Source organism: Tenrec ecaudatus, chromosome X (genome assembly GCF_050624435.1).
Source record: "Tenrec ecaudatus isolate mTenEca1 chromosome X, mTenEca1.hap1, whole genome shotgun sequence".
NCBI classification, from domain to species: domain Eukaryota; kingdom Metazoa; phylum Chordata; class Mammalia; order Afrosoricida; family Tenrecidae; genus Tenrec; species Tenrec ecaudatus.
The window spans coordinates 58,766,549-58,794,442 of NC_134548.1; the positions used below are offsets into that span (position 1 = coordinate 58,766,549).

At 39.1% G+C, this 27,894-nt stretch overlaps 1 protein-coding gene across 1 annotated transcript in view; it reads right to left on the minus strand.

The window, feature by feature from the left end:
* Window positions 1-24,786, minus strand: part of FAM120C (family with sequence similarity 120 member C) — a gene marked incomplete at its 5' end in the record, with an annotated part of 57,524 nt that extends 32,738 nt beyond the window's left edge. The window contains 3 exon segments of the mRNA XM_075538374.1: window positions 24,225-24,284; window positions 24,287-24,582; window positions 24,584-24,786. Of these exon segments, the coding sequence (XP_075394489.1) occupies window positions 24,225-24,284; window positions 24,287-24,582; window positions 24,584-24,786 (559 nt within the window).
* Between the last annotated feature and the right edge of the window lie 3,108 nt (window positions 24,787-27,894).

Consider the following 27,894-nt stretch of genomic DNA (forward strand, 5'->3'; position numbering starts at 1 on the left):
AACAGCAAATTTAAATGTTGGAAAAGCTGGGGTGTGAGGGCATGGGTTGATTATGCTTCTCCATAAAACGTCATTAATTGGCTCACACTTTAACTGAGTCTGTTGCATGGCATTTGGAATAAGACAGATCCACATGAGACCAAGAAAGCATCATTAGATAATAGACCTAGTAATTTGGATGGTCCACCTTCAGCACAGTTCTGTTGGCTGGACCAGCAGAGGAAGATTAAACACTGCTCTGGTAAACTAAGTAAGCTTCACAAATGAAAAGGAAAATGATATCTCCAGTTTGTTTTTAAGCAGACACTTTCACCTAGGGACCAATATGCACTGTTTGTGGAAGAAATAAACCAGCATTGTTTACTTCTGGCTTGATAACAATTAACTTATATTTCACTTAATTTACAGAAAAGTTTTACAAAATTTTATAGATAAGCTCTATGACTTCTGTTAGAATTTCCGTATTTCTATGAAGTTTTAATATGAAAGCAGCTGCCCTGCTACAAACTCCATGCAACGTGTTTGAGTTCTAGGTTTTTCTCTTTCTCTAACCCAAATTAAAAGTCTCTGTGGTTTTGTTAGTGTAAATTTTTCCCAAGCTAAAAACAAAATTTCACAGCTGCACACTGTTCTCTTAAATCAACCATCACAAAAAACGAGGTTCTAGCAAAATTGCTTTCACAAAATAATTCTCTGTGACCAGAGAGAACCTTCCCAGGTGACACCACTGGGTGCACTAACTCAGAGTGAGTTGTTTGATGGTCGCCTACTGGGGAAAAATGTGTACTATGAAACTCCCCCCAGTGGAGTTTTTTTTTTCTTTTTGGGAGGCAGAAGGGGGTACCCCTTGTATAGTAGTTTTCTGGAGTCTAACAGGTGTTTAAGTGCATTAGGCTATGAAAGAGAATCTAGTCAGAGGAGATAGTCATTTCATACATTAGGTCAAACAAGAGGTTAGGGGTAAAAAAATGTTTGCATTTGTTAATCAGGTAAGGGAGTAAAAATCCTCTCTCCTATCGTCAACATACTTTTGCATAGAGTTATGATTCAGGGGCTCTAACCTATAAAGTTCAAAATCACCATCCACTCTAAGGGAGAAAAATGAGGCTTTCTACTTTTATAAACATTCTTGAAAATGCACAGCGGCAGTTATACTCTGTCTTACAAGTTTGCTGAGTCAGAATCAACTCAATGGCAGTGAGTTAAGTTTAATTTACTTAATTTTAAAATTTTTAATTTACTTTAAGTTTAATTTACTAATTAATTTTAAGTGTGTATGTGTAAAAGGCAGTGATGATGGTAACCAAAGGTTGAGCATCTAGTTACCCAGTACCAGGCACAGTACGAAGCATGGTATATCAACACCAAAGTCAATTACCACTAGCTGGCTTGAAACTGATTAAGCCACCTTCCAAATCACTTTAACTTCAGAAATTCAAGGACTAGTGATTCTTAGCTAACATGATAGTTCGTAAAACACTAGGAGTTTGAATCAGAATAACCTTCAAACCATTTTAAAATTTCACTATCTTCACATTAGATCTTCTGAAGCAATTTCCTGAGTGTGATCAGAACACCTGTATTTCAAACTAGAGTTAAGCAACTTCTGATGCCCACCCCCAATTAAAAACTACAGATCTAATCTAATGTACTGTTTTTACTGGAGAGGATAAATACCTTTACATAGATACTTGGATAATTTACAGCATAACCAAGATTACATAAAAGGTCTCACAATTCTAGGTATAAACCTATCTATTCTGGGGTGATTTTTGTTAGTTGCTGACAGGTTGATTCTGACACATAGTGACCTCATATATACAAAGTAGAACTGCTCTATAGGGCTTTCAAGGCTGTGATCTTTTGGAGATCATCAGACCTGTCTTCCAATGTGTCTCTGGATAGATATGAATTAGTAGTCTAGCTGTCAACCATTTGTATCCAGGAAAGACACTGTATACTCTAGAGTAGGTATAAGAAACAATACAATAAAAATTTCAAAGCTCTTTCTCATAACTCCCCAATAACCCACTAGCAAGGTTGTTTCCTAACTACCCAACTCAAAGAGCATACCTAGTTCCTTCTTGTCTAGACAATCTTACTTCCACTCTTTACCAATGGCTCAAATAATTTCCACAGGTCTACCACTTCTTACTTAAATTATTTGATGGTCTTTCTCCACCTTATGCTTTTTTAACCCAATATTTTCTTGTGCTTAGGTTCTCATTCAACAATTTCTATACAAATGACTTATTATATTGGATACTTTCTTCACAACACATGAACAATCTCATTATTTATGTTTTGTTTATTGCCTTTCTGTTAATGTAGCTCCCTGACCCCTTACATTTTCATCTTGGTTTTAAAGTTATTCTTAACCATTTGGTTTCAAATGAGCACATAATTACAAGTGGTATTCATTATGTTTTTTTAGCCAATCTGTTACTAGGCTATAAGGTAATCTCCAGGGTTATTTTTCATTCAAGATTTAGAGAATATCTCAGAAAACTTATCCTTAGGGTATCTCCAGTCTCAACCATCATAGTGGGGTTTTTTTTGGTTTGTGTTAGGAATTTAAGGTACTGTTCCACTATCTTAAGAGCCTTGGTAAAGCTGTGGGTTAGGCACTGGGCTGATAACTGCAAAGCTGGCAGTTTTAAACCACCAACACTCTACAGGAGAAACTGTCTGCTTCTGTAGAGGCTCATAAACCATTTTCAGATTATATTCCCTTTGGCTGGCCACTCTACAGAAGCAAAACCACTGAAACTTAGGTGAGCATAATTCTTCAATAGAGTTTTTCCATCAACCTTTTCAAGTACATTTGTGTGTGTGTGTGTGTGTGTGTGTGTATGGAGAGAGAGAGAGAGAGAGAGAGAGAGAGAGAGAGAGAGAGAGAGAGAGAGAGAGAGAGAGAGAGAGAGAGAGAATGAGAACAGCATAGCAGCAGAGACAGAGTGAAAAACATTTATTTCAAGGAAATATTACATGCTGTTGCAGAGATTCACATATTCTAAGTCCAAAGGGGCAGATGTCAGGCTGGAGGATTCTCCTGGCTCATGTAACTGTAAGGGTTGACAAACTCAGGACTGGCATGTCAGACAGTAGGCTGATGATTATGGTGGTGAATGAAATCCAGTATTGCAAATAAGATGTCAGGCTGCTCACTCACAGGATGCAGAGACTAACAACTCTGAAGATGGGCAGACAATATGGCAGGCCACTGGTTTAAGTACAAAGAATTGATGAACAGATGATGATGAGTCAAATGCAGAATCCAGCTCCAGCAAAAAGATAAAGAGTGTTAAATTTTATATGTATACACCTACGAGAGGGCTACCTCCAAGAAAAGTGAAATTATTTTTTCAAAGCTATGTGTTATTTTTTTAAACAAAAAATCCTTCAAAGTATTCTCCATTACACTTAATGCATTTGTCAAATTTGTGATTCCATTCTTGGAAACATTTTTCAAGCACATCTATTTGGATGGCTGACAGCACCTCCCTCATTTTTTTCTTCGCCTTTCCAGGTTGTCAAATTACTGCCCTTTCATGTCCCTCTTCATTCACGGAAACAAAAAAGAAGTCACACCAAGTGAGGTCAGGGGATTAAGATGTGTGGGGCAAGAGGAGCTTACTACTTTTGTTGCCAAAAGTTGGCACACTGAGATGACTGTGAGCAGGTGCATTGTCGTGTGGCAAAACCAATCCACCGTCTGCCACAAATTAGGCCTTTTTTTGTCGTACACTGTGATGTAATCTTTTCAGAACCTCTAAATAGAAAGCATGACTAAGTCTGGCCTGGTGAAATGAACTCCCAAAGGACTATCCCCCTCACATAAAAAAAAAAGAACATCGTCTTGATCTTTGATTTCACTTGACAAGCTTTTGGCGGATGAGATGACGATGGCGTCTTCTACTGGCTGGAGTGATGTTTGCTTAAGGGTTGGTAAGAATAGTACCATGTCTTGTCACCAGTAATGACCTTGTAAAAAAAGTCTGGGTTTCTTCGGAGCTGTTCTTTCAAAGCACAGGATGTTTCCCCTGGACACTCTTTCTCCTGGTCAGTCAGAAATTGAGGCACAAATTTCACAGCAATCCTTCTCATTCCCAAATCTTACATTAAAATTCTCCGAACCGAGTTCCAAGATAGTCCAGAGCCCCATTGCTTCAATGTTCCACCATCAGTCTTGGAGCACAAGTGCACAAATTTTGTCAATTTTTTTGTCCATTTGGTAAGTTGTCAGATGTCCAAAATCAGATTTGTCATCAATAAACATTTCACCTTTTTTTGAAATAATAAAACCATTTGTGCACTTTAGTTGATCTCATAGCGCTGTCTTGTTAAGCTGTGTTTAACATCACAACAGTTTCTGCGGCATTTTCCCTGAGCAGGAAACCAAATTTCACAGCTGCAAGCTGTTCTCTTAAATCGGCCACCACAAAAACAAGGTTTGAGCGAAACAGCTTTTATGAAAAAAAAAATCACTGGGACCAGAGAGAACCTTCCCAGGTGATGCCACTGGGTACACTCAGAGTGAGTTGCTCAATGCTCGCTACCAGGAAAAATGTGTACTATGAAAGCTCTGTCCAGGAGAGCCTTTATCAGGTTTTGGGGGGGAAGGTGCCCCCCTCATATATATATGAATCAAACCAAACACTCTAGGGACATTTTCCAATTGACTGACAACTCATAGTAAATCTTAGCATGAAAGTGATTACATTATATTAGGTATCATCATGGGGAATGATTACATAATGAATGCCAAACTATTGAGAATAATGTCCCAGCTAATTAGACATACAACTATCATACAACATACAACAACATATACTTTGTTAATTTTATCTGGCAGTTTGTCATACTGTGGTAGCTTGTGTGTTGCTGTGATACCAATTTCAGCTGAGCTCCAGACTAAGCATAGACTACAAAGAAGGAATAAGCTGTCCACTTCTAAAGGATTAGTCACGGAAAACCTTATGAATAACTGGAATATTGTCAGATACTGTGCTGAAAGATGAGTCCCTCAGGTTCAAAGACACTTAAATATGGCTGGGGAAGGACTCAGTCAGTCATAATAACATGGATGGAGTAAAGTTTCCAGGACCTTCACTTGATGATAGGGCATGACTCAAAATGAGAACAATCTCAAACATCAATAATAATCAGAATATGGACTATACAAAGTATGAATCTAGGAAAATTGTAAGCCATCACAAATTAAATAGAATGCATAAAGATTACTAGCCTGGGCATTCGTGAACTGAAATGGATTGGTATTGGCCATTCTGAATCAGACTAACATGGTTTACTATGCTGGGAATGACAAATTCAAGAGAAATAGTATCGCATTGGTCTAAAAGAACATATGAAGGTCTATCCTGAAGTACAGTTTGCGATGAGTCAGAATCAACAGTGAGATTTTTGAGGAGTTTGATCCTGGTTAAAATATTGTATGTGATAGGATAATATCTAGATACTTAGAAAGAAGACCAGTTACCATAACAACTATTAAAATTTATACAACAACCACGAAAGCTAGTGATGAAGAAATTGAAGAATTCTACCATATCAAACATGCAATCAGAATGTATTGGTAATTATTGGCGAATTAAATATGAAAGGTGGAAACAAAAATAAGGGGCAGTAGTTGGAAAATATGGCTTTGGTGATTAAAATGAAGATAGAGATTGCAAGATAGAATTTTGTAAGACCAAAGACTTCTTTATCGCAAATATTTTTTCAACAATATAAATGTCAATAGTACAAATGAATCTCACCAGACAGAATACATAAGACTCAAACTGACTATATCCGTGGGTAGATGCTCAATATTAGCAACCAAAACAAGGTCAAGGGCCAACTATATAATTGTTCATATACAACTTCAGGTTGAAGTTGAAGAAAATTAAACAAGCCAACAAGAACAAAAATATAACCATATGAAATACAGATGTGAAGCACTGAACACTAATGACAGAAGACCTGACAAGCTGTGGATGGACATCATATATGAAGAAAACCAAAGGTTATTTTAAAAAATGGAAGAAAAAAATGAAAGAAAAGTCAAAGTGGATGGCAGAAGAGAATCTGAAACTTGCTCTTAATCATAGAGTAGCAAAAGCAAAAGGAGGAAATGATGAAGTTTAACAAGCTAAACAGAAAAATTTAAAGGACAGCTCAAGAAGACAAAGTATTATAATGAAATGTGCAAAGACCTAGAGTTAGCAAGCGAAAAAGGCAGAATATGCTCAACATATCTCAAGCTGCAATAACTGGAAAAAAATAATATGAGCCCCAAGTTGTAATACTAAAGGATTCTATGGGCAAAATACTGAACGATGCAGTATTAGAAGACTATAGAAAGAATACAGAGAGTCACTGGACCATAAAAAAAGGGTTGACATTCAACCATTTTCAAGAGGTAGCATATAATAAAGAACTGATGGTACCAAAGAAGACCAAGCTGCACTGAAGGCATTAGCATAAAGCCAGGCTCCTGATTGTGGTAGAATACCAACAACAATATCAACAAGCTGATGAAGCACTGGAAGCACTGTATGCCAGGAAATTTGGAAAACAGCTACTTGGCTAACTGATTGGAAGAGATAACTATTTGTACCCAGTTCAAGACAAGAGACCCAATAGAATGTTCAATTTATAGAAAAATATCTTTAATATCATATGTAAGTAAAATTTTGCTGAAGCTCATCTAACAATAGTTGCAGCAGTACATTCACAGGGAGCTGTCAGAAGTTCAAGCTGGATTTGGAAAAATAATATAGCGAAATATGTAAAGACCTAGAGTAAGAAAACCAAAAAGAATATGCTCAGTATATCTTGAACTGAAAGAATTTAAGAAGAAATTTAAGCCTTTAGTTGCAATATTGAAAGATTCAGTGGGAGCTACAAAATTTCATGTCAACTTGATAAAATAATGAAGGGGTGGAGTCTAGCCTATCAGTCAGGTCACAGCCTGAAGATATCTCTTTGTGGGCGTGGCCTAATCATGAGGATTCTGGGAACTCCCTCTCTTCCTCTTTGCAGGTGGGGCACACTCTCTCTCTGTTTCATCTTCCTGCTAACAAACCACATGAAGCCACATGAGCCCTGGAGATGCATCCACTGCCATTGGACCCACACGACTTTCCACCCACTAGCGTGTGCTGTGTGAGTCTGAAGAGGAATTGATGGGTTAATATCGAGCTTATGGGCTAATATCAAACTTATGGACTTGATTTGGACTGGGCTGGGATGTTTTATTGATGTATAATTACTTATTGATATAAAGTTCTCTCTTACACATATAGGTGTCTCTGGATTTGTTTCTCTAGTCAACCTGGACTAACACAGATTCTATGAGCAAATATGGACCAATGCAGGAAGTATCACAAGAAGATGGAAATAGTACAGATTTACTGTACCAAAAAGAACTAGTTGACATTCCACCATTCAGGGGATTGCCATATATTACAATGAAATGTGTAAAGACTTAGAATTAGAAAGCCAAAAGGGAAGAACATATTCAGGATATTTTAAAATGAAAGAACTCAAGGGAAAAAAATCAAGCTTCAAGTGGAAATATTGAAAAATTCCATGGGAAAAATATTGAATGATGCAGGAGTCTTCAAAAGAAGTTGGAAAGAATACAGTCACTATCCAAAAGAACGAGTTGATACCCCACCATTTCAGGAAGTAGTATATGAAAAAGAACCAATGGTGATATGCTGCACTGAAGTTCAAGATGCACTGAAAGCATTAGCAAAAACAATGGAATTGATGGAATACCAATTGGAATGCTTAACAAGCTGAAGAAGCACTGGCAACACTCTTTGGTCTATGCCAGGAAATTTGTATGACAGCTACCTGGCTACCCAGCTGGATGAGATCTATATTTGTACCCATCCCAAAGCTAGGTGACCCAATGGAATGTAGAAATCATCAAATAATATCATTAATACCACATACAAGTAAAGTTTTGCTGAAGATCATTCAACAACGATTCTAACAGTACATTGACAGGGAGCTGCCACAAATTCAAGCTGGATTCAGAAGAGGACATGGCAGGAGTCTTATCATAGCTAATACCAGCTCTATCTTGGCTGAAAGCAGAGAATGCCAGAAAGATGTTTATTTGTGGTTTATTAACTATGCAAAGGCATTTGACTGTGTGTGTCATAACAAACTATGAATAACATTGAGAAGAATGAGAATTCCAGAATACTTGATTGTGCTCATGTGGAATCTGGACATGGACCAAGAGACAGTTGTGTGGACAGAACAAAGTTTAAAATCAGGAAAGGTGTGCTTCAGGGTTGTATCCTTTTATCATACTTATTCAATCTGTATGTTGAGCAAATAATTCAAGAAACTGGACTACAGGAAGAAAAACACTGAATCAGGATAGAAAGAAGGCCTATTAATAGCCTTGCTTGCTGAATATGGAAAGGATTTAAATCATATATTGAAACTCAATGTAATGAAAACCACAATCCTCACAACTCAATCAATTGTGATAAGGAAATGATTAAAGTTATCAAGGATTTCCTTTTGCTTGGATCCACAATTAATGTTCAATGAAGCAGAAGAAATCAAATGATGTACTGCCTTGGGAATAACTGCTGCACAAGGCCTCTTTAAAGTGTTGAAGAACAAGTATTTTACTTTAAGGACTAATTGTGCCTGCCCCAAGTCATAGTGTTTTCAATTGCCTCATATTCATGTAACCAAAGAAGAATTAATGCATTTGAAATACTGGAAATACTGTGATATTCCAAAAGAACAAAGAAAGCTGTCTTGGAAAAGGTACAGCCAGAATGCTGCTTAGAAGTGAGAATGATAAAACTTTATCTCATGTAATTTGGATATGTTATCAGGAGAGACCACCCTGGACCCCTGTCCCCCGCCCCCCAAAAAGGAGGAAGACAATATCGATTGACACAATAATTGCAGTGGGTTCAAACATAACAACAATGGGGAGGATGGCACAGGACCAGGCAGTATTCTGTTGTATATAGAGTTGCTATGAGTCAGAACTGCCTCAACAACACCTAACAACAACGGACACGGATCTACAAATCCATGTATAGCTAGAGTGCTCCTTAGAAGTGAGGATAGTGAGACTTTGCCTCACATACTTTGGACATGTTATCAGGAAAGCCCAGTCCCTGGAAAAGGACATCATGATTGTTAAAGCAGGTTAGCAACAACAACAAAAAAAGCACAATGGCTGCAACAATAGGCTCAAGTAGGATGGTGCAGGACAGGGAAAGTTTTGCTTTGTTGTGCATAGGGTCACTATGAGTAAGAACTGACTCAAAAGCACCTAACAACTAACACTTAAGATACTTAAAGAATTCTGGAATTTCAGTAACTCATGCTACATTTTCTGAACCATAGCACAATAATTCAATATTGCCTCTTTCACATCATGAAAACTGACAAAGGCCAAGTATACAATGTTAGTTCATCCTCCTAAAATGTACCATCAGAGAATCTTTAATTCAATAGACATCTCCAAAATTTTAGGAATCTAATTAAGGCTCTTGTTTCTATTTCTTGAAAACTAATTTCAGCAAGGTCACTATATAAGCGAGTTTCTCTTGCCAAATGATATTTCCAAAGACATAATTTGTCAAATTCAACCATATATTTGGGAATATACTCCTGAAAACTTCTATTCACAGTGTTTAGATGTGTTATAATACTAACCAAACAAGATACATATTTTATTCAATCTCTTTTTTCTGGTTCCCTGAAGTAGGAATCCCCTTTGGATGTTAAACACATAAATTTTTTGCCCTCAATATCTTTATCACCTTGCAGGCTTCCACTGTTCACATCTAATAATCTACCAAAGTATTCGACTAGGTTTGGTACTGGTCCCTACTGTGATACACTTTGAACTTTTTAGCACAAAGTGAATCTTGGTAAGTGGCACAATGATTACATTTAGGTCTATGAAGGTTTTCTGCTTCAAGTTGAACTCTCCTAGTCCAATCACAGGTACATTATCTGTAGGTACTAATTTTGACATTTTTTGGTCTTAAAAATTTAAAGACTTTTCTCAGTCTAAGAAACTCAGATGCTTCCTTGCCACAGGCTCCGAATCCAAATGTTAAAGCTCACTGCCAACAAATGCATTGAATTCTGTCTCATAACGAGCCAATATAGAGTTTCCAAGTCTTGACAGGATGCAAATCTTTATGGAAGTAGATAGCTTCATCTTTCTCTTCAGGAGTAGCTGATGTGTTTGAGCCACTGACCTTGTGGTTAAAGTCTAACCACTGGGGTTCTTTAAATCTGTGGTCGAGTCTCAGAATTTATAATTCTAAGAAATGTTCAATTGATCCTGGTGCTGCTTATTGGTGAGGAGTCATTCTTTTAGAAGCACTGGCTAAAACACAAATTCAAATACGTAGGGATATACCTGACTAAAAAACTGAAAGATTTGTATGAGGAAAATTATAAAACACTACTTCAAGAAATCAAGAGTGACCTCAACAAATGGAAGCATATCCCATGCTCGTGGATTGGCAGACTGAATATAGTAAAGATGTCAGTTCTGCCCAAGGCACTATATAAGTTCAATACTATCCTGATACAAATACCACTATCCTTCTTTAAAGAATTGGAAAAACATATTAGCAACTTCATATGGAAAGGGAAGAAGCCCAGAATTAGTAGAGAATTCCTCAAGAAGGACAAAGTGGGAGGGCTTGCTCTACTTGATTTTAGCAAGTACTATACAGCCACAGTAGTCAAAACAGTGTGGTACTGGCATAATGACAGCTATTCAGACCAATGGAAAGAGCTGAAGACCCAGAAATAAAAACATCAGCATACAGGCAAAGGATCTTTGATAAGGGCCCAAAATATTAAATGGTAAGCAGATGTCATCTTCAATAAATGATGCAGAAAAATGAAGCAACACCCTTACCTCACTCCATGCACAGGAATAAACTCAAGGTGGATCACAGACCTTGAGATAAATCCCCAAACAATTAGGGCCATTAGTGAGAGAATTGGGACAATCTGAGAACATTGGCACAGGGAATACATAGGCTACAAGAAATAGGGGAGGATACAAATACAGAGGAGTCACAAATATACAAGTGGGATATACTGAAGATAAGACACCTGTGTACATCGAAATAATTCACCAAGAGAGTAATAAGAGAGTCCACTGACTGGGAAAACATCTTTAGCAATGACACATCATACAAAGGCCTTATTAGTAAAATCCACAATACTTTGCAAGCTTACAAAAAGAGAAAAACTAATTGCCCACTGAGGAGGTGGGCAAAGAACCTGAACAGAAGTTTCACAAAATCTGAAATCCAAATGGCCAATAAACATATGAGAAACGGTTCCCAATCATTAGCCATAAGAGAAATGCAAATCAAAACAACTATGAGATATCACCTAACACCCTCAAAGATAGCCCAATTCAAAAATCAGAAAGCAACAAGTGTTGGAGGGGCTGTGGTGAGATAGGAACTCTCGTCCACTGCTGGTGGACCTGTAGGTATGTACAGCTACTATGGAAATCGATTTGGCGATTTCTCAGATGGATGGAAATTGAGTTACCATACACAGAAGAGGCAAGAAACAAACCACGGCCAGACATCTGTGCTCCAATGTTCATTGCGGCACAGTTCACAATCGCAAGGAGTTGGAAAGAACCCAAATTTCCATCAACAGATGAATGGATTAAAAAACTGTGGTACATACATACAATGGAGTACTATGCATCACTAAAAAGCAGTGATGAATGCATGAAGCACATCGCCACATGGGAAGACCCGGAGGAAATATGCTAAGTGAAGTAAGCCAAGCACAAAAGGACAAGTATAACATGAGTCCGCTGAGGTAAGTTTATATATATATATATATATATATATATATATATATACATATATATATATATATATATATACACATGAGAGAGAGAGAGAGAGAGAGAGAGAGAGAGAGAGAGAGAGAGAGAGAGAACAGAAAGGTAAGTGCAAAAGGGGCACAGGGAAAAAGCTACTGTATACAAATGCTCCAGGGGTGAGGTCCAGATAGTATGGCAGGGGCCAGACCAAATCCAGGGGTGCGTATGGTAGCCAACTAAAACAGGGGTGGAAGGAGGAAAGGGGAAAGAAATAAAAAGATGTGTGAAGCTGGAATAGGGCACTGACCCACCCAAGGGGAGGGTATTGTTTGTGTCTCCACAGGGAAAGAGGGACCAGATATAAAGCCAGTGCCAGATGAATGCAGTGCGCCGGCAAGGAGTGGGGAGCCAGTGGAGGGGCCTCAGGGCTCAGTCCCCATACCAGCTACGTGGACAATTTTCCCTCACCCCAGAAGAATTTACTTGAGAGGATGGCACTGAAGCTGAAGCTAGGGGAGAGGGGCATGTTTGATCAGAGCAAATGGGAGTAAATGAAGTGGGAGGGAGAGAGATTGGAGCACATCCTGGCCCATCAGACCTGGAGGATGATATCCCTGTTCTGAACAGCCAATGGACAGAGTGGACAATATGGCTGATCCCACTAGGAGACACACCATCCCTTGATGGCCCAGGGCCCTAAGGGGGACAACACTGGAGACTCAGGGCCGGGACTGGCCCAGACTAACCCTGTGACACCTAGGCAAACCACTAAAAGCACAGAGCAACCGTGGGAGCAGAGCAGTGAGCCCCCGAGAGAGTACAAAGGACAGACTCTGGGAGTACAAAGGACAGACTCAGGTACCCCATTGGACCTGACTGAAGGGCATGCCTAAAGATCAAAAATAAGACCTTGATCTATTTACAGGTTTTTTTTTTCTTTTTAAAATTTTTTTCTTTTAATTAATTTATTCTTCTATGGGTTTCCTTTTTTGTTATCATCACTGTGTTCTCACTCATCGCCTATCTTGCTATGAATTGATTTTTGGTGCATATCATTATCTCTACAGCTATATCTAGATAAGATAAACTGGATGAATAGTCTGGAGAAGAAAACAACAGGACCAATGGTTCTGGAGGGACACGGGAGAGGGGGCGGAGGGGCTAAGGAGGTGGTGCTGACAAATCCAGGGATGGGGAGTAATAAGTGATCCAAAACCAGTAGCAAGGAGGGTGTGAGAGGCCTGGTAGAGATTCAGCAAGGGCAAGGTAACCGAGAGAAACTACTGAAACCCAAATGAAAGCTGAGCATGATAGTGGGACAAGAGGAAAGTAAAAGGAAACAGAGGAAATAACTAGATGCCAAATGGTATTTATAGAGGTCTAATGACTGAAATGTACATATGTAAATATATTTATATAAGAGTGTGGGGAAACAGATCTATGTGCATATATTTATAGGTTTAGTATTATGGCAGCAGATGGATATTGGACCTCCACTCAAGCACTTAATGCAAGAACACGTTCCATTAAATTGGCATTCCAGGATGCACACCTTCCCGACATGATTGCTGAAGAAAAATGTGTGCATAAGCAAATGTGGTAAAGAAAGCTGATGGTGTCCAACTATCAAAAGATATAGCATCTGGGGTCTTAAAGGTTCTAAGACAAACAAGTGGCCATCTAGTTCAGAAGCAGCAAAGCCCACATGGAAGAAACACAGCAGCCTGTGTGACCACGAGCTGTCGAAGGGATCCGGTATCAAGCATCAAGGAACAAAAAATCATATAATTGTAAATGTGGGTGAGTGCACAGGGGAGACTCAAAGCCCATTGGTAGCCAACCGGATACCCCCTTACAGAAGGGTTGTGGGGAGGAGATGAGCCAGTCAGGGTGCAGGGTAGCAACAATGAAACATATAACTTTCCTCTAGTTATTAAATGCTTCCTCCTCACCACTATCATGATCCCAATTCTACCTTACAAATCTGACTAGACCAGATGATGTACATAGGAACAGATAGCAACTGGAAACACAGGGAATCTAGGACAGATGACTCCTTCAGGACCAGTGGTGAGAGTGATGATGCCTGGAGGGTGGAGAGAATGTGGGCTAGAAAGGGAGAACTGATTACAAGAATCTACGTATAGCCTCCTCCCTGGGGGATGGATAGCAGAGAAGAGGGCAGGGGGAGACATCCAACAGTGTAACATATGACAAAATAATAATAATTTATAAACAATGAAGGATTCATGAGGTAGGAGGAGTGGGGAGGGAGGGGGAAAATGAGCAGCAGATATTAAGGGCTCAAGTAGAAGGCAAATGTCGTGAGAATGATGATGGCAACAAATGTACATATGTTCTTGACACAATGGATGGATGTATGGATTGTGATAAGAATTGTACGAGCCCCCAATAAAATGATTTTTTAAAAAATAAAAATAAAACAGAACTTCATACACGTAGCTTAGGCTGACGGGAGGAAAAAAAAGAACCACTGGCTAGACATAGACCTAAGTATATAGCTATATTGGTGTGGTTTATATCTGTTACAATCAGGTTTAATGCAAACCTTTTAAAAATTACATATAAATTTCTTAAATTATTTAGTCATAAATATTTATAATTATTTGTGACATCCTTTCTGCTGTAGTCAATATCTTTCATAAAACTACCATAAAAGAGTTTTCAATCTCTGGCAATTTTTCATCTATGTACGATTGTACATCACTATTTCTACCTTATTTTATCTGTATTTTTTTAGTGCTTTAACTTTTATTATTTTAAACTTAATTTATTCCCGAGCCATGAGTTTTTGCTTCTTCAGTTTCTTCTGGGAAATCTTTTTCTTCTGTGCAACCTCCTCTTCTGGTTTGGGAACGATCTGTTCCTTCTCAGTCAGGGTCATCTCAATGTGGCAGGGGGAGCTCATGTATGGGTTGATCCGACCATGAGCTCTGTAAGTTTGGTGGCGCATCTTGGGGGCTTTGTTCACCTGGATGTGCTCAATGACCAGAGAATCCACATCTAAACCCTTAAGTTCGGCATTACTTTCTGCATTTTTAAGCATGTGAAGCAAAAATTCAGCACTCTTTTTGGGCCACCGACCCTGGGTCCAACCCCATTGTTTGGCCTGGGCACACCTGCCAACACCACCATTGTACCATCGGAAAGGCACACATTGCTTCTGCAGAGTGACGTCTTTCAAGTATTTGGTGGCTTTCCGGATGTGCATGCCTTTGATGGCCTGGGCAGTTTCACGGGTGTTCTCGAAGTGGACCCAGAGGTTCGACCCTCTTGATTTGCAGGATTTTGTAGGGTTTTCTGGGTCGAGTGAGTAGCGAACCATCTTGGCAGGTCACCTCAGGCCGCTACAGTTAGAGCTATTTTATCTGTATTTAAGAGCAAAATCTGTTGAAATTTCAAGACCTTTTTATTTAAAGTCCTTTTTATTCAGCATTCATCAATTTTAGATATTGGTTATAGTTCCTAAAATGGCTTATTTTTAAATGGTATCTTAAATTGTAGCCTTTCAGCACACATTCTATTTAAATATACAGAGGTATTTATCACCTCCACAAAGAAATAGGGTTTCTCTCATTTTTCTTTAAATATGTAATCTTGCATAGATAGTTTTAACTTTCACTTTTCATAAGTGTTGGTAAAAGAAAGTCTTGTTCTTTAAAGCTACTATAAAAAGCACAAATTCTGGTTTGCTCATATCAGAGTATATTTCAGAGGTGCTATGGAGTTGGGGATTACCCTCTTAAAGTTGTGAAATAAGTTTTTCTGTTTTTCGGTAAATGAAACCCAGGACTGATGAACCTATAAGGATACCAAGTAGAACAAGGGGGATGGGGAAGGTATGCAGGGGAGGGAGGGCAGTAAAAGGTAGACGATGTCAAGGTACCCAGGAAGAAATTGGATGCTTGGCAACTGATTATGAAAGCAATAGTACAATTCTGCTTGATGACATTAAACTATATAATGACATGACATTTGGGTTAATTCCCAAGTAAGAATAAATTGAAAGACTAAACAAAGAAACAAACATAGATCCAGGAGTGATTTAGGGGCTCACACTAAATCCCAGCTCCAATTTAAGAGCAATTTGACACAGAGGAGATGGTGCTATAGCAAAATGCGGTGAAGAAATTAGATGGTACCCAGCTATCAGATAAAATAGCATCTGGGATCTTAAAGACTTGTCTCCAAAAAAGCAGCCATCTAAGTGAGATGCCAACTAAGTTCACATGGAAGAAACGCACCACCATCAGTCTCTAAAGGGCTATGAATCATATAATTCAAAGTTGAAGGGAGGGATTAGTATCAGAGCCTAAATCTGAGAATCTGGTTTGCAGAAGGCTACGGATGACAGTGGGAGCCCAATATTCATTGGTGGAACGATACAGGAAATAAACCACCGGTGAACTCCCTCTGTCCAAAACTGAGGCATGGGAGGAAAGTGGTCACTAAACGGAGTGCATTAGTGAGTTGAATATAGAAGATCAAAGGCCGAAGCCTGACTTGAACAGTTAAAACTTTTAAGCAGATTCCCCCTAGGATGCATGCTAGACCTGAACTGGTTTCCAAAATCTTATGTAATTTGGGGTTGTATTGTTTTATCAACAAAACAATATTAGGGGATATCTTGGGTGTGTTATGTCATTAAGGGTCACCCTCTTGAAGTTGCAGTATGGTTTTTTTTCTGTTCATTTTTTGGGGTATGAAAACCAGGATTGATGAACCTATAGAGTTAACAATTGGAATAAGGGTTTTGGGGGAAGGAGGGCCAGGAGGGAGTGGTGGGGTGATTATGTGATGATGCAAAGGAGTCCATATATCAAAAGAATATTTGGAAAATTATTGTGGTAGCAAATGTACAGTTTTGCTGGACATGATTGAACCATGGTATGATTTGATATATGTATTAATCCAATTAATAAAAAAGTATAAACTCTTTATATTATATAGATACTTTTGTGTAACAAATTACCAAAAAGACTTCATGGCCCCAAATAATGTTACTTTTCACTATACTTTGTATATGTGGCTTGTCTGGGCCCTCTGGCTTCGGGTCTTTCATAAGCTGCAGTTAAACACTCAGCTCAGAGCGTCAGTCACTCCAAGGCATGACTGGGGAAGAGATCCACTTTCAGGCTCACACAACAGGCTGTTGGCAGGATTCAGATCCTTCTGGGTTGTGGAATCGAGGGCCTTAGCTCCTCATTGGCTGTTTTAAAGGTTGCCCTCAGTTTCTTGTCATGTGGGCATCTTCATATGGTATCTCATAACATTGCAGCTGGCTTCATCAGACCAAGCAAACAAGAAAAGCTATACAGAGAGAGTGCAACCAGATGGAAGTTGCTGGTTTTTCTAACCTAATCTAATATGGCTGATAATTGCATGATCAGCAGTTGGAAAAACCACCAGACGTTCCACAAGAGTAAGAGGAGACTTTCTATTCCTGTGAAGAACTGCATTATTGGAAAGTCACAGGGACAGTTCTATCCTGCCCTTTAGGGTCTCTATGAGTCAGCATCGACTTGATGGCAGTGAGCAATCTCTAAGTGCAACCACCTGTCTATCAGTTTGTTGTGGTGACTTGTGTTGCTGTAATGCTAGAAGCTATGTCACTGGTATTTAGAATGCCAATAGGGACAAACAAAGAGAACAGGGGTCAACAGAGCTTCCAGACTTAGAGCAGACTAAAAAGAAGGAATTGGCTTCCCACTTCAAAGGAAATAGCCACTAAAAAAGTTATGCATGAAATTGAAAGAAACACTGTCAGATACTGAAGGCCTAGTGAATAAAAGCCAAACATTGTTGGAGTTAGTGGCAGAGGATGGGCTTCTGGTCTCAAGACACTCAAAGTGACTGAGGAGGAAGCTGTTTTTCTCATGGTGACATGAGTCAGGTAAAGCCTGTGGAAGTGGAACCTTCAAGATCTTCATTTGCTGATGAGGTACAACTCAAGGTAAGAAGAAATAGCTGCAAAAATCTACTAATAGTCCGAAATTAGAATATATGAAGTAAGAATCTATGAAAATTGGAAGTCGTCAAAAATGTAATGCATAAAGATCGATATACTAGGCATTAGTGAGCTACAATGGACTGGCATTGGCCATTTGAAATCAGAAATAATATGATTTACTAGGTCAGGAATGACACAAGCAAGAGGAATAGCATTGCACTCATTGTCAAAAAGGGCATTGAAAGAACTACCTTGAAGTACAATGTTGACTGTGATTGGATTATATCTATCTGTCTGTAAAATTTCCCCCATGTCTTACACTGACTGCTGTCTCTCTTCACCCCCTTTTCTGTTGTCCATCCAATTAGGAAGGGATTATATGTAGATCATTGTGATTGGTTCCTCCTTTCTACCCCACCTTCCCCTTCCCTTCTTGGTATCTCTATTCTCATTATTGGTTCTGAGGGGTTTATCTGTCTTGGATTCACTGTGTTGTGAGTTCTTATCTGTAGTAGCGTACAAGCTCTGGTCTAACCAGATTTGTAAGGTAGAATTGAGGTCATGATAGTGGAGGGAAGGAAGCATTAAAGAACCAGAGGAAACATACACTTTTCCTCTAGATTATAAACGATGTCTTTAGAGTGTTGAAAAGCAGGGAGGTTACTCTCAGGACTATGGTGGGCCTGACCCAAGCCGTGGTATTTTCAGTTGCCTCATACGCATGTGCAAGATGGACGTTGAATAAAGAAGACTGAAGAAGGATTGATGTGTTTGAATTGTGGTGCTGGTGAAGAATATTGAAAGTACCATGGACTGCCAAAAGGACAAACCAATCTGTCTTGAAAGAAGCATGGCCAGAGTGCTCCTTGGAGGCAAGGATGGCGAGACTTCATCTTACATACTTGGAACATTTTGTCAGGAGAGACAAATCCCTGGAGGAAATCATGTTTGGTAAAGTAGACTGACTAACATTCTGCCTGCCACTGAGGCAATTCCGACTCGTAGTGACCCTATAGAACAGCATAGAACTGACCCTGTGAGCTTCCAAGGCTATAATTCTTTATGGGAGTAGAATGTCTAGTCTTTCTCCTGCAGAGCAGCTGATGGTATGGAATTGCTGACCTCGGGGTTAGAGGCCCAAGGTGTAACCACTATGCCATCAGGGCTCCTTTGGTACTAAAGAAGAAGGGCAGCAAAAAGAAGGAAACCCTGAATAAGATGAATTGACACTGTGGCTTCAACAATGGGCTTGAAAACAGGAACAATTGTGAAAATGGCACAGGACTGGGGAGTGTTTTGTTCTGTTGTTTCTAGGTTCATCATGGGTCAGCATGGACTCTATGACACTTAACAACAACAGTCTCTAAATGACATTCCATTTCTTTCTATTTTAAAAAATCATTTTATTGGGGGCTCATACCACTCTTATCACAATTCATACATCCATCCATTGTGTCAAGCACATTTGTACATTTGTTGCCATCAATTTCAAAACATTTTCTTTCTACTTGAGCCCTTGGTACTGGCTCCTCTTTTTCGCCCCCATTCTGTCCTCCACCCTACCTCCCTCATAAGCCCTAATAATTTATAAATTATTTTTTTCATGTCTTATACTGGACATTCCATTTCTCTGTTTATATTTTCTTTGTTCATTAGAAGTAAGTCTAACCATCACTAAATGTTTCTAGGCAATTAGTTTACACATTTGCCTTCTTGAACAACAGGGTCAACCCCAGCATAATTGAAAATCCGCATATAAAGTTTGATTCTCCACAAGCTTAACTTAGCCTACTGCTGACCTTACCAATAACATAAGCAGTTAATTAACCCTTATTTTGTACATTTTATGTGTTATATACTGCACTCTTGCAAAAAGTTATATTTTCAGTACAAGAGAAAAACATTTTCTGTAAAAGGAGCAAGGTTTTGCACCTGCTGGCATAGCTGCAATGACGTTACACTTTTTTTTTTAATGATGATCCTCATGTTGACTTTATTTATCTGGAAACACAGAGGAACTGTACCTGCAAACCTCTATCTAAAATACATAACCTGCAATTCAACTTTGTCTTATAATGTCATGACTTTTTTCTACTTCTTGTTAGCATTCAAGCATCACTATTGGCATTTCATATGGGTTCCTTGGCGTTCTTCAAGGTTTATAGTATTGCAATAAAGACAATGAAAAATATATATGAATTGTGAGAGATCTCTTCTTACTGACATATGCAGTTAGCTGGAGGGACAAACTAAAGTATAGACTATTTGAATCATGTATCATAGGGGTTTTCTAAAAGTCCACATATAAGTGGACCTGTGCAGTTTAACCCTTTCCGGTTCAGTGGTACATTTAGCAATGCTGGTCCAAATTAAGTGCTCCGTAGATTTATTATTGGTTTCCTTTGTGCATCTTTGCATAGCATCTATCTAATAAGACTATACAACCTTACTCCAGTATGTACAAAAGAATAAAACACAAAAGTGTGGTGTACTTATGGAAAGAAACTAAATAATACAAAACTAGAACAAGGAATGTTATCCACCACATAACTTTTTAGTTTCCAAATCAAAGAAAACTCGCTGTACTTCTCTGCAACTCTTAAACAGAAATAATTGTACAAGCTTGTGAGGATTCAATGATATGGTTAATAAGCACATTATACACAACTTGGTAAGCACATTATATATAACTTGGTACTGCTCAATCAACTGTAGTAATTGCGATTTGATTGTGGTTATTGCTATACTATAACATCTAGAAAAGTCAGATGTGTTTATGACTGTGGATTAGTAAACAATCAGGAGGCACAGAAGCCATTGCTGTAATGTACTTTAGAGAACCCAAACCCAAATGACATCAGCTCTTGGTCAGGCAGCTCAGTAATTCCCACCAACATCAAGTTGATGATTCCAACTCATAGCAACCCCATTTAGTGTTTCTGCAGCTGTAAATCTTTATGGAAGTCAGGAGCCTTAGCTTTTTCCTGTGGAGCAACTATTGAATTTGAACTCGCAACCTTCTAGTTCAATGCTTATCGGGCAGTGCCACCAGGACTCATGTACTACCAATATGGTTTCTGCCACATCTGAATACTGTACCTTAGTATTTTTCTTTAACTCAAAGTATTTTCCTTTAATTGTCCCCATGAAAAAAAAAGTATAGTTGTGAAATGATGGGACTGATGTGCTAGTTGCCTTTCCTAATTCAAACTAACCATTAAAATAAAGCATGTATCCTCTTAATAACCCAAAATAATTTCCTAAACCACATTCTAAAACTGCTTTAGGTTGTTCTACTTCTGATAACATTCAGAAGAATCCAGCCTAGAAATTTGTGGACTTACATAATTTCCCTGCTAACGGTGAATAGAATTTGCAAAGGTCTACAGAGCATATAAATGAAATCAATCAAAAGACAAAAATCAATCCCAAAAATATACATAGAATCCTTTCCAGAAATTTCTAAATTGTCTAAAGCTAAACATACAATGTAGCAATTTATCTTCTACTAATCCTTCACCTTTGTTTTCTCTGTCACAAATGCAAATTAGACTGGCAAGAAATGCTCATCTTGTGGCCTACTCTGAAAAATAAAACAAGGAGGGAAGATATTCAGTAGTGATTCTTTTTTGTTCTGAAGCACTAGCATTCATTTTTTCAAAATGCAGATCATCCAAGCAAAAAATAGCTCTCCTTAAGGCAGTAGGGAACCCCTTTGAAAAGGCAAATTACAATTAGTTAAGTAAAATACTCCAAATTTGTGCTATAATCCAAGAAGTTCTCCACTCCAACAAACAGAAAATGGCTCTCATCAGAACCAGGAGAGAGAATATCACAAATTTTCACACATTAACAACATCTAAAAACATTTCACACATTCAATTTCTGATCTGGCCTAAAATACCCTGTATTAAAGATTTACACTTTAATTTTTAACAGACACACATCTACAATTAATTCTCTTAGGATCACGTTTAGTGATCAGTAGTTTTACTGTAGTCATTCAGGGAGAAAAACATATCCTATACTCCAAATATGCAAGGCACTATGGAGAAAATGGAAACACCAAAGACTTTTCTTATACTCTTACATAAGGACTAAGATTTATACACTCCCCAAACAGTGTCACTAAAGACTGAAGAGGGCTTCTGGGATCCTCCACCCCTCCCTCTCCCTCTTTCTTCCCCCACCCACTAACATTTTAGTACAGAACACTTCAAACATATGGCAATGCTGAATTTTTTTGTACACTCAACCCTTGACTATTCATCAAAATTCGACTATTTTTACTATACTTTCTCACATTTGTATTTATTCAACCCATCTTATGTTAATGGATTGATGGAATTTAAACATGAAACATTGTGTGATAAAGTATGACAATAATTTTAGTAGGCCTATATAGTAGGCCTATATATGTATATTAGGGTTATGTGCTCAAAATGTTTTGACTAATGTGTACAAAAGAAACCAAAAACATTTTTGTGTCTAGCTCTTCTGCCTCCTATAGGGGCTACATTTTTTTATCATTTAGATATTCCTATTACAGCAACTATCCCAGGGTAGTGTTAATGTGCTTGGCTGCTAACTGAAAGGTTGGAGGTTTAAATCCACCTTGGAAGAAAAGCCTGGCAATATACTACAAAATTGGACATGGAAAATCCTTAGGAGCATAATTGTACTTTGACACACATTAGGTCACCCTGACTTGAAATAGACTGAACATGTGGTGGTGGACTATGGCAATTAGCACACTGTATGTACAACTTCCTATTCAGTCTTTCAGCAAACTCTCTGAATGCAGGGATCCTCTTATTTACCGGAGTCCTCGCAGTACTTAGCCTATAGAAAACATCCAATAAATGAACAACAAAAATAATAAATATCCTGAACTTGCCTTCAGGTAGGAGCCAGGTAAAAGTTTAGTCAAGTATGAGAATGAGTGACTCACAATAGTGTTTTGTAAGGATTCATGTTTGAGCACTCATTAAGAGTATCAGGGGGCTTCAAAAAGTTCGTGGAAAAATTTTATTCTCTTTCAATTCCATTGCTTTATGAATTTGAAAAAGCTCCATACTTGTATGAGACATAGAAAAAACACTGCTTCATAGATCTAATGAGATACAGCGATAATTGATCTAACCTCGGTGATGATTTGATGGTGGGCATAAGGAGTCTAACATGACTGGACTCTAACCACAAGCTCTAGGACCACTGTAAGCTTCTCTATGCAGGTGTTTGCCTCTCATCTTTCTTCCTCCTTCTTACTCTACCCTGAGTAATTTCTTTAGTTTGATTCCCACAATTCTGTGATCTGTCTTCTATCTACCAGCATTCTGAAGACCTTTGGGAGTTTGAAGTTTCATCTTATCCATTCTTGTACTACTTTTTTGGTACTACTTTGTTTCTTCTTCCTGCCCACTCCTTTATTTCTCTAGCCTTGCTATTCTCAATACATAGACACTTGAAACCTACGAGTCTGGGAAAGCAACAGAGGAATATCTATGATGCCAAGAATCAAGGACACTGCCAAGCAGTTCCACAGGCCCCACTGAGAGCAGAAGATGGATTTAACTGTCCATGGAGCCTTACAAACTTGATATTCCTTTTTTGGGTTTCTTCTCATTTTTCCATTTTTAATTCAAAATAACCTCCACCCTAACTTGTGATCCATTGAAATCTAACCCATCCTTAAAGGCTTTGTATTCAGGGAAGCCTTCCCTAGACATTTTAGCCCAGTGATTGTCTCCCAATAAGTACTGTATTTATTGTCTACACAATTACATAGAGATATCATCAAATAAATGTTTCAGGTGTTCATATGTTTGATTTTCCGTGGGCAGGAATCATGTCACACATGTCTCAACCCCTTGATGAACAGTGGCAGTTTTATTTGTTTAGGTTAAGGCAGGAAGTAGAAGTATGTTAGGGAGTAGGTCTGAAGGGGAGTTGTAGAAAAAGGTGATCAGTTGATATCTATTTTATTGATTTGACTTGAAGTTGAAAAGTGGTATAGAAAAGATAGATGGCAATTGAAAATAGGTCTGGGAAAAAGGCATTTCAGTTTATGGCAAAAGACAGCAGCTGGGAAAGGTAAGGCTACAAAGAAAATTCTGACTAAATTATGCGAAAACCTAAGGATGGGCCAATTGGGTAAGAGAAGGCAAGGGGTCGATTGGGGTGGCAAGGCTATTCTTGGTTAGGCATATTAGGTATACAGGAAGGGATGGCATCCATGGTTAATGGGATAAATATTCTCAGGGTTAGGCAGGTGGGTTAGCTGATGGGGTGCGTGGATGAAAAGAAAGGCAGGTTAAGTTTGAAAGGTTAAATATTTAGTTGTGTGGGTATTGGTGAAGGGTGCGGTAAGATCTGGCCCCTCCCCCATCTTGATCCGGAAGCGAATGAGTGCTAGCATTAGGCAGTGGCTCAGGCCTGAGGGGTGCCTTTGTTGCCCATGTGTCCCACGGCCAGTTGCGCTGTCTGCCGCTTGGCCAGCCAGTCCTTACCCACGACCCCAGGGAACATGACTACCAGCGACAGGCCGTCGCCACCAGGGTATGCAGAAGCCTGGTACCGTGCTGACAAGTAGCCCAGCATGGCGTTCCACTGGCTGCCACACACCCAATCTGTGTGGTAGTCGCCATAGAGCCGCGGCAGTGCCGCTCCCACATCCACCAACACCCGGGCTCCGGGCAGCGGAGGGGGCGGCGGTGGTAGGTGCTGAGCAGGCACCCAAGGCATTGGGTAGGAGTAGTGGTTGCTGAGCGGCGGAGCCCTTGGCGGCAGCAAGGCGTGGGCCCCTGGGCGCTAGAGCTGCCTTCGGTGACAGCTGGCGCAAGTCCGTGCGCGCGAACTTGAGGAGGTCCACGGGAAGCACTGCTCCAGGGTACCGCTTCCCCAGGAACCCTCGGAAGCCTGAGACACCCACGATTCGTCAGTGGGCAGAAGAGATAAGCTAGGCAGCGCTGTGGAACGCTGGGAACAGACGCGTGCGCACTACACGGGAAAACTCTACTCTGGGCGGGGTAAGATTAAGAAGCAAAGGAATAAAAGCAGGGAGGAACAGCGACTAGATTGGATTTAGTAGAGAACTAATAATGTAGAGTGGAGTCAGGAGGGGATGGGAGAAAAAAAATGATGGGTTTCTAGCCAACTTTCCCCTCCTTCACTGCTTTATATGGGGGTGAAACAGTTCCCTCCTTCGGGAACCTTGCTGCTTTCTGATTGGAGGGAAAGCAGACGGCGGTGCATGCACGGAGTTGCTGTCTATTCCTCTAAAGCATCAAGATGCCCTTGAGGAATAGGACTACCATCCCTGTCAGCCCTTGCGCAGAGTCATAAGGTAATAGGTTTTTAGTATTTGGACTTCAACTCCTGCATCACTGCGTTGCTTCAATCCCTTTACCACAATTCATGAAGATGTTTGGGAGGAGTGCTGTATCATTAAAAATAAACAGTGGGTTGATTGTTGAATTACAGCAAGCTAAAATTCACAGAGAGAATTTTCCCCTTGAGAACATTTTGGTTAATGAAAAACGCACGAAACAAAATAAAATTTACTGCCATTCGAGTCAATTCTGGCTCATAAGCAACCTGACAGAACAGATAAGAACTACCCATGTGTATTTCCTAGACTCTATGGGCGCAGAATGCCTCATCCTTCTTCCTCAGAGCCAATGATGATTTCAAACTGCTGACCTTGTGAGTAGCAGTCTGATGGTAACCTACTATGCCACCAGGGCTCCTGTAATAACTATAGCAGCTAACATTTCTGAAGCAACCTACTTATAGTTATGGTATTCATTGAAGAAGAGTTATTGGACCCATTTGATGAATAAAGAAACACATTTACTTTCCCAATGTAATACAGTAAAGCAGAATGTCCCTTACCTTCAGAATCTCTTTAGTCCATAGAGATAAGCACTAGTGACATTAAACTACAAGTTGGACTTTTCTGGTATCCACTGAGCTGAATAGTCTTAGGGTTACGGCCTTCGTTTCCAAGCCTCAGTCTTTCAGGTGCCTTTTAAGAATAGTTACAAGAGCTCCAATTTCAGGAGTACAAAATCATAATCTTTTGAACAATCTATTTTCAGCGTGCTTCTCGGGTTATTTTGATGGAACAACAATCTTAGAACTGACTTTTGGGGCCCACTCGGAGAAGGAGTAAGATGGAAAACAAGATATTTCCTGTTCTGGAATAATGATAAGTCAGATCTGGCATGGAGATAGTGGCCAAAACCAAACCAAAACAAACTAAAAGAAAAAAAATTCCAAACTCACTTCCATTGAGTTGATTTCAATATCAAGGAAGAATTCAAGAGTGGTCAAGACAAATAAGGTCTGAGAACCATTGATTAGGATGCAAATGCTGGTAAAGCTTCTAGCTTCATAATGGAACTCATCAAAATAAGAAATTAAAGAATAATACAAGAAAAAAAGAATAATACAGAACAAGCCATACTGGGAAAGAATCAGAACAGTTGACTCTAGAATATGGGTTTGACCACCGTGGGTCCACTTATACTTGGATTTTCCCTGTCATTACTGTGTTATCGTTGTTTAAAATAACCATGTGACACGAATTGTGCGAGTTCGTCTCAGAAATTGCCACCTAGCATTTTAAGCAAATATTCACACTTGAGCCCACTATTTAAGTGACAAGCAAAAAAAAAACAAACCCTAGATAATTTTGAACCTGGGTCAACAGGAGATGGTGAGGCAATGAACAGAGAGGACAGTAGCTTAAAGGAATGAAAGAAGGAACAGAAGTTTTCTAACATTATGGTTGTCTGTTTAGACTCATTTTTCTAGAAGTTGGCACTCCATCTTCCAATTTAGAGGGTCTTAGTTAAAACAGTTGATAGAGGAGGTCAGAGGTAGGCCCCTAATCCAAGCTGGGTCAATCAGAATTTCATTTCTGGATAATTTGGAATTGGACTAGACCAGTTTTCTCTAGGTCTAAAATGTGGAAGCTGCCAGCAGTCAATTTTACCACCACAGGTACAGAAACTATGACAGTCTACAAAAAGATAAAAATGCAAATTATCAGAGAGGAGTAGATATAAGGAGTTCTGTGTTCAAGGATCAGGTTTAAAATCATATTGTGCTTGGCTTCCTTACTACAACAGGGCTTCCAAATGTCCACAAAAATTCCATTATCTTAAAAAACACTTTTATTGTGAATTAGGTGGTTTACAGAGCATATCATTAATTTTATAATCAACAGCTCATACACATTTTGTTTCATCTAATTGTAATCCCCTTAATGTAACATCACTTATTCCACTCCCCCCTTGTGTATTCTGTTCTCATTCCTTCTGCTTTCCTAACCCTTCTGAACTCTGTATTTGAGTGAATGCTGCTCTTTTGATCTCCAGTGGTTAATTATTCTAAGATGGGTATAGCTCTCTAGTGCTGTTATTTCCTTTATTGAGCTAGTTTGGCTTAAAATTGAGTCATAAGGATAAGTTCAGTTCCAGGCCTAGAGAGTAACAAAGGACATGGTCTCAGGGATTCCACCAGTCTGTATCCAACTAGTAAGCCTCGTTTTTATGATTTTGAGTTTTCATTCCACATTTTTCTTCCACTCAATCCATTTTCAGAACAGGTGATAGTGTTAGTTGAGGACCATATTCTGGTCTTAAGGTCATTGAGATTGATGTTTGTGGAGACTGATGTTTGCTTGGTCCATTGGATGGTTTCCATGAATCTGATCTTCATCACGCTTCTTTCCTCCTAACTGGGGATGATCCCATTCTCTACTTACCAAAATGGGATATAGAACATTGTATTTGATGTGCTTTATACAATTGATGTATGTATAGGTATGGATTGTAGTAAGAGTTGTATGAGCCCCTAATAAAATGTAAAAAAAGAAGAGAAAAAAAAGATCAAATGATGAGGGCAAAGAATGTACAGATGTGCTTTATACAATTGATGTATGTATATGTATGGATTGTGATAAGAGTTGTATGAGCCCCTAATAAAATGTTTTTTTTTTAAAAAAAGAACATTGTCTTTGTGAAACGAATGCTTCTGA